Raw genomic sequence first — 8,572 nt, 5'->3', positions numbered from 1 at the left:
GTTGATCTCGTTTCTACGTCTTTATCATCGAGGTAAGTTTGTATGATTAAATGATGTTTTAATGTTATATTGATCTATATATTCATGTGTTATTTATCATGTAATTAAATGATGGAAATCCAACGATGTTATGACAATTATCGAGCCCCGTTTGAACATTAGGAATACGTAGGATACAAATGACATGTCATTAGGGTTACCATGTTTTGGGTGTTGGTCTTGAATGTCCTACCAATGGCTGAGGTCCTGCATCGTGTAGCTTACATTCCAACCTACAGCTTGTGTGAGTAGACCCATTTCATAGCTCGTGTGAGCAATGATGTATTGGAAAGGTTATATGTTTAGCACACTTTGTGTGAGCTTCCCGCGTATCCGATGTTATTCTAAATGGTTCAACGAGAATGAAAAGAAAAGGAACGGTAAGTGTTCAAATGACTTATGTCATGAATCTATGAAAATGATTGAAAAGGAAATGTTCAATGAAAGTATACCTATGTTCATGAAATTGATGATTTCAAGTGATGTTGTTCATGTATAATGACTTACCTTATGTTAATTCAGGTGAATTATGAGTTGTTGCTTTAATATGTGTTGTTGATGATGCTTAGGCTTGCGCCAAGCTTATGGTTGAACTGTATCATGTTTAATTTTAAGGTTATGCATTGAAATGGTAAGATATGTTCATGTTTTACGAACTTACTAAGCATTATATGCTTATGTAGTTTTCTTTCCTATGTTTTATAGATAATCGGAAGCTTGATCGGTTTGGAAGCTCGTCGGAGATCAATCACACTATCCAATGATTATATCGGTAGTTTTTGATGTTTTGACCAAGTTTATAATGGCATGTATAGGTGGATTTATGCTTGATGTTAGTTGAATGTTAGTTGATAGTTTGGCATGTATATGTCATTTTGGTTGATGTACTTTTGGTGCTTTTGGTGCTTTTGATGCCTTGATGGTATATGTTTATATGACTAAGTTTTAATGCATGTTTCAATGGCCAATATGGTATGTAATGGAATAATTTTAATATAGTCAAGATAGGGTAAGTTTTGAAATGGTATTGGACTTGATGTGTATGTATGAAATGGGGTAATGTTTCCATGTTTAGGTAAGGTTTGTTTAAATGCATTTGAGGTGCCTTGTAGGCATATCGGTTGGATGAATTTATGGTCTATTGAATTGGTTATTTTATACATGTTTTGGTAAGGTTTTGAGGTTGTGCACAAAATGTCTTTAGGTACATGTTTGGGTTGGTGATGAAAATGGCTTGATTTTGGCCAATTTCATGTCCACACGGCCTAAGACACGGACGTGTAACTCAACTGTGTGTGACACATGATCATGCGACACGACCGTGTGTCTCCTATAGGTTTTAAGGCATACAAGTCAGGCAATTACACGGCCTAGAACATGACCTGGCACACGGGCGTGTGGCTTGATTGTGTGACCTATCTTTGAAAGTTACACGGGTTGGGACACAACCGTGTATCCGTATTTTGATTGTTACACGGCATGACACGCGGGCGTGTGTCTCAGCAGTATGAGTCACAAGGCCGCGTGACCCCTGCAGTTCAAATTTTCTAACTTTTTCATGAACTTTCCTATTGATTTCAATTTAGTTTCGAATTATTTCTAAATTGTTTTTAGGGCCTCGAAGGCTCGATTAAGGGACAATATGCATGTAGCTGAATGAATTATGCCATGCTTATGTTGAGGTACTAAATGTATGCTTTTAAGTTACGATTTTACGGTAATGCTCTGTAACCTTATTTCGATGACGGATACGGGTTATGGGTGTTACAATATTATATTGTAGGTATAAAAATTTAAATTTGATTTTATGTAATTTCATTCCCTTCTCCTAATTTTTAATAAAAAAGTGGGAATAGAGTAACATAGTTTAAAATCGTGTCAAAACACAAATATGTATAACATCTAATGTTGTTAATTAATTTCCATAGTTACCCATTAATTGAACTTAAATCACGATTGAGTGCAAAACAAGGGAACCAAAAACCGGGGTTTACTAGGCTTATCGGCAATTTCAACGTAAGGGCAATATGGTGAACCAAAGTATGAGTGGCAATTTAGAGAATCTAACAAACGCAGGGGCCATTTATATGTAAAGTAATAAATTTATTCTTTTCGGTTCATTAATTTTCCCCCTCAGCTTTTGGCTTTTACGAAAGCATACTTTTCTTTAGTTTCATTAAAAAAATAATAATAACGGTTAAAATATTCTTCCAGTCCCTGTAATTTGATAATATTTTAAATTTATCTTTATATTAAAAAATTAATTTTAAAAAGTCTTAGCATAACCATTAAAATCATAAGTCAAAATTTGTGCACATGAGATGTTTATTAGGTTACCTTTTGTCATATGGTGTGTTATGCGGTAGACAAAAAAAAATGTTAAATTAAACATTTTGATAAAAAATACTATTAGTTAATGAGTACAATATTATTTTTAAATTAAAAAAATATGACGTATAATTTTTAACTTTTTAAATATAATTTTACTAACTTATAGGGACTGATATTATATTTTGACCAAATAAAAGCAAATTAAAAAGATAGAAACAGAGAAGCCGAGTACATTGTGACTCTGTGTGCATGTGATTCACAGTTCACAACCCTTTGTCTTGTTCTTTTTTCTGATTGTTTCCTGAGAAAATTTAGGAACAAAGATCGCGAAGGAAAATGGGTTTGATTCAGTTCATCAAATCAATCGATTGGGAACAAGAAGCTTACCCTGCTTATGAAGATTTCGTCGTACTTCCTATCTTTGCTCTGTTTTTCCCTTCTGTTCGTTTCTTTCTCGATAGATTCGTCTTTGAGGTACTTGGTTTTCATCTCTTTTATCCATCTTTATGATGTTTTGATTGGTTTTTTTATTACTTTAAAAAAAGAAGATAAAAGTTTCTTAAATTTTGTTTCTTTTTGGTGTGTTTGATGTTTTTTCTTCTATATTTGCTGAATTGTTTTGATGGGTTGCTTTTGTTGTTCTAGGATGACCACTATAAGATTCATGCCACTTGTTGATGCTTTTTTTTTTGTTTGCAGCATGTGAATGGTATTAACATGTACTTTTATGCTGTACAAGAAGATTGATAGAGTCTTGGTGTAAATAATTCAGTTTGACTTTTGGAATTAGATCCTAGTTTAACCGTCTTTATCTATTTTTGGTTATTGGTATTTAAAATGAATAAAGTACAGAGTAGAAATGTACTTAAAAAAAGGAATTTGAGGGTTATTGCCTAGGTAAATACTAAATACATTGGTATTGGATGGCTGTATGCTGTCTTTATTTAAGTTTCTCTTTGGGCTACACAATGGGGGATAGCTTTCCCTCTTTTCCCAAAACTCCACTGAAGACTACGACAGATCCCATTTGTGTTCGGATCCATGACTTTCAGATTCTTGCCCTGTGTCGAACCTGTTGGTCTTAATTAGTAGTACCATTGCGTTGTCTTACAAGCTAAAATTATGTTCTTGACAACTACTTATTTATTTCACTGACATTAGCTTGAGATATGGAAGTTTGGACTTACTAAGTGATGGTTGTAGTGTAGTTATGCTGTTCTTTTTTATTGTTGTCAAAATTGTAGTTTTACTCCCTAAGACTTTCTTTCTGTTAACGATTCGAATCTTCTAAGGCACAAAGTTTTCTTTCTTTTTCTACATGTTTAGCTGGGCTAACTAGAGAATTCTTATTTGGTGGCTTGTCAATAGGAGCTACTACTGGCCTTTATTTCTACATAACACTGCTGGTCATGTTAGTCTAATGGATTTAGTCTTTCTGGTGTAGCTTGACTAATATAGAAATGAGTTTGGCTAACTAGATGGTTTTGCTTCTTTATCAGCTATATCTTAGCTTGATTCTTGCTCTGCTTAGTTTACTAAGATGTGTGATGGGTTTATTAATTCCAGAAGACAGAAGAACTATAAATAAGTGGAAATGAGAATTTTTTGTCATAAGGCTCTTGACACTTGGAGATGAAACTGTTTGACTGCCATTCCCTATGTTGACTAAAATTTAGTTCTTTCTTTGTTTTCTTGTGACTGGCTTTCTGGAGGGCTTAAAGTAATAAATGTCATGCAATTGTTTAGACATACCACTTCTTATTGGTGAAGCTTCAGCTGAGGATTTTTTTACCATTTTCAGCTGAGTAGTTATGAATTGGTTACAAACAACTGTGGATTTTGTTAACTCCTCTACTAAAAGAAAAACTTAATTTCTTTACTCATGAACACATGTTTAAAATTAATAGGCAACTTCATCATGTTGGCTTGTGCAGTGAATTTGCTTTAAGATTATTTTCTATGCATGCAAGTGTTATCGGTGTTGATATACAGTATTTTTGCTAAGTTTTGAAACCTTCACCTTTATAGGGAGATGGTTTGTTACAATTTACTTGCTAAATGACTTGAAATTAATTAAAGTAAGGCGGTCTTTATGTGCAGATAAAATATCTTAGTTGATAAGAATAAGCATAGTTGAAGTCTTGAATCATGGGGGAAAACAAGTCTATGTTTGGCATGTTGGTTTCATGTAATATAGTTGCTATCTGGTTTTAGCTAAGTGTGGCCACTCCTCTCTCCCTCCTTTTTTGTGTCACCATTTTGAAAATGTCTTACATGGTTTCAGAAAGTTGGAAGGCGGTTGATTTTCGGAAAGGGACACCAAATGATGGAAAGTGATACGGATGAGAGAAGGAAGAAGATCAGAAAATTTAAGGAGTCAGCTTGGAAATGCGTTTATTATCTTTCAGCAGAAATTCTTGCTCTCTCTGTGACTTACGATGAGCCCTGGTTTAGAAATACAAGAAACTTTTGGGTAGGGCCTGGAGACCAGGTCTGGCCTGATCAAAAAATTAAGTAAGCTTCATTGACAGTAGATAATATAACTTTTCATTTTGCTTTGATTGGCATTGGCTTGGAACATATCCTTGCACATTTATGTAGGCTACAACTTCATCAACTCGATAGACTAATTATTATGTTTTTTTTTCCAGATTGAAATTAAGGGGGCTTTATATGTATGTTGCTGGATTTTATGCATACTCTATATTTGCTTTGGTTTTCTGGGAAACAAGGCGTTCTGACTTTGGAGTTTCAATGGGTCATCATGTTGCAACTGTCATCCTCATTGTGCTATCTTACATATTTAGGTAGGCTGTGACAGGTTCTTACTGGAATATGAGATATTAAGGCTTGTAGGTTTTTTTTTTTTTTTTTTTTTTTAAATTTTATTGATAGCAGTTTCTTTTTTTACACTCAATTTCTTGCAGATTTGCCCGTGTTGGCTCTGTTGTTTTGGCAATTCATGATGCTAGCGATGTATTTTTGGAGATAGGGAAGATGAGCAAATATAGTGGTGCTGAAATACTTGCTAGCTTCGCATTTGTAATCTTTGTTATATCTTGGATCATACTGCGCCTCATTTACTACCCTTTCTGGGTACTTTGGAGTACAAGGTTTGTATAAGTTCATGCCATACACCCAACTTTTATTAGGTTTCTTCTTAAGAACTTGAGAAACTCACGCGAACCTGTTTGCATAACACTGAAATCAAGGGAGGAAGAAAGTAACTATAGAAAAAGTTATGCTTTGATCCCCATTGTAAGGCCTACACGTCAGATAAGATTTTTATTTGAGTTCTCTAGATTTTAATCTGAACATAGGAACTTAGTTAATACTCTGAATCTTGTTGAAAGAAGACCTATCATGAGATTTAGATCCACATTTCTCACATGGAAAGTTTAACCCTCTTCCCCCTGACATCCGGTTAGTAATGGATCCCTTTTGTTGTCTGCTAGCTTCTGTATACGTAAAAGATTTATTCCTCTGGTTTATTATAGTCATTTTGGGAGTGGTTAGTTCTGGGGTTTTTTGGACATTTTCTTTCTACAATATGTAGGGAACTGCTTCTCTCTTGAAGAGAAAGTAAATGCTAAGTTTGCCTCCTGGTTTCAATACAATCCAGACGATAAAAATTTCACTTAGATTGTGATTCTCATTTTGTTCTTTTTATTTATCTCATATCTCTCTTCTAATGCAGTTATGAAGTCCTTCTGACATTGGACAAGGAAAAGCATCCTGTGGATGGGCCAATTTGCTATTATCTGTTCAACACACTTCTATTTTGCCTGTTAGTTCTTCATATTTATTGGTGGGTACTTATGTATCGAATGCTTGTCAAACAAATCCAAGCAAGAGGCAAACTTAGTGAAGATGTTAGATCTGGTAAGGACAGCAATTTTATTTTTATTTTTTTGTTGTGTGGAAATGACTACTTGTTAGGCCACAGATAAACCCTATAAAGTGATTGATCAATCAGACTAAGAATTTATGACATGCATTCAATATATATACGACTGGCTTACGTCCCATTGACAAATATAACAGGTGGTGCGAGGAATAACCTCTTATCAGAAATTTAATAACTGGTTGGACGGAATCCCTTGCAACTCACTTTAGTCTAAGATACTGCAGAATTTTTTGCTCATATGTGAATGACTTTATAAACGAAGGAATGCTGTAAAAATGAGTTTCACGCCTTTGTGCATGCTTATTGTCATTTTACAGAATGTGCTTTTAACTGGCTTCTTGGAATGCTGTAAAAATGAGTTTCACGCCTTTGTGCATGCTTATTGTCATTTTACAGAATGTGCTTTTAACTGGCTTCTTTCAACTTGTCTGTTTTTATCTTTAATATCCATTTTGACATTTTATTATCTTATGCAGATTCTGAAGATGAACATGAGGATTGATCTGGAAAGAAGAAATACTGTATTAAGGGGACACGTGAAGGGGTAATCCTTCATGTCAAATCCTCGTATAATTGTCATTAGTCATGTGATATATTGACAGAGTTCTGAGCTCTTAGTTCTAGTGACCAGGATTCTATTTGTGGCAACCTGACTATCCAAAAAGAAAGCCTCCTAATGGTTACACACACACACATATATAACTCACCCATTTGATTTACTAAAATGAGTCATAGATCTCTAGACTTTGTTCCTTTAAAATACATAATAGAAAGCCATCGTTTCAAAAAAGTAAGTGGTGAAAGATGACACATTCCTTTTGAGAAAAGTTTTGGTTTCACTGTCTTCTTTCTCTGTAAACTGATGATGTCTATTTCCACTCAAACTGATGCAACAGTCTCTTGTTCATGTGCTTCTGCAGGTGGATAACAGATGGGGGTTTTTAGCCATTGATATTCTTTGAAGCTGGATGGAATACTTATCTCTATCAGATGAAGGGCTTTTATATCGTTTTTGTGATGCATTACTGAAGCATTTCAGGGAGTTCCCACTGAAAAGAGAAGGTTAATTGTTGATTTTGATGTCTGGGTTTGGTACCTTCCAGTTCACAAATATGTGTGCTGGCTCACCAGCTATTTTCTGTAAAATTACATGTTACCATGGAATTGTATTCATCAACTCCAAGAAAACTCTGCAGCCAAGTTGAGAGTTTGCTTTCAGATTCAGTTTTTGTAGCCCATAAACCAACGAGCCTTCTTATTTTTTCTTTTGTCTAATTGAATCTCATCACTTCATTGTAAGATCCAAGTCATCATTGTGAGCAGTTGTTTAGTAAATGGAGATTTTTCGGATTAGGCTTTTGGCCTAAAACTCATTATTTTAATAATACCAAGTCCCGAGTTTGATTCTCTGCAGTGGATTATGAAGGCTTGATTGATAAGTTCAACGAGCAAATTGTTTTCAATATATGTGTGTGTGTTTGTGTGTGATTATTTATTACTTTAGTATGGTAGCAGGCGTGAGTTGTAGGGGAAGAAGGCAAACAGCTATGAGATTAGTCCTACTGAAAGAGGAGGCCAATAGAATCAGTTTCAGTAGGAGAAAGCTCGAATAAGGAGGGTTATATAAACTTAAGAAAATGGAAGGAGGATGACGACTGGCATTGGCTGCAACGATGGCTTTTCTGACATTAAGCCGTGGTCATCGGTGCTTCATGCGGATTATAGGGGGGTTCGTTTCACAATGCATATGAATGTGGTGTAAGAGCAGTTTGGAAAGAGATGCAGCATTGTAGGGGCACCCTAGCAAATTATTGAATATTAGAAATTATTTTAAATATATATGATTATTTTAATATTAATTATCATTTAATTAGTTTTAACATTACATACCAAATTATCTCAGGAGGGAATAATCATTTAAAATGGATCTCTCCGGATGCTCTCCCTAGTGATAAACGCTCAGGCTCCCCGCTATCGACGGAGCTGCTGCGGGTGACTAAGAAAGTCAAAAACAAAGACTCTAATATGGTGGAGGATGATGATCAGGTGATGAAGGAACGTGAAACACGTAAGGTTTCCTATAAAGAGATATTAATGGGTAGTGAGATTGAAGGAAAAGAAGAGGATGTACATCTCCCCTTGGATGATGAAGAGGAGATTATATTCCTTGAGGGTGATGTTAAAACATCTCTAGATGGTCCATACCCTCAGATCTACTTCTCTGAAAGAGTTCATATTTTGATCGATGACTTGCACACTTTGATGTAAGTTAAAGCTTGAGTTCAAATCGATAAG

General features: G+C 34.9%; 1 protein-coding gene across 1 annotated transcript; it reads left to right on the top strand.

The window, feature by feature from the left end:
* The first annotated feature begins 2,535 nt into the window (after positions 1-2,535).
* Positions 2,536-7,684, top strand: LOC107918305 (LAG1 longevity assurance homolog 3). Its single transcript, XM_016847832.2, has 7 exons — positions 2,536-2,844; positions 4,655-4,884; positions 5,022-5,177; positions 5,298-5,483; positions 6,068-6,252; positions 6,754-6,821; positions 7,198-7,684. The coding sequence occupies exons 1-6, from the start codon at positions 2,707-2,709 to the stop codon at positions 6,777-6,779; spliced, it is 921 nt and encodes a 306-aa protein (XP_016703321.1). The 5' UTR covers positions 2,536-2,706; the 3' UTR covers positions 6,780-6,821; positions 7,198-7,684.
* The last annotated feature ends 888 nt before the right edge of the window (positions 7,685-8,572 follow it).

Source organism: Gossypium hirsutum, chromosome D13 (assembly GCF_007990345.1).
Source record: "Gossypium hirsutum isolate 1008001.06 chromosome D13, Gossypium_hirsutum_v2.1, whole genome shotgun sequence".
Classification (NCBI taxonomy): domain Eukaryota; kingdom Viridiplantae; phylum Streptophyta; class Magnoliopsida; order Malvales; family Malvaceae; genus Gossypium; species Gossypium hirsutum.
Note: the sequence above shows the minus strand (reverse complement) of the source record. Positions and strands in the feature narration are given on the sequence as shown.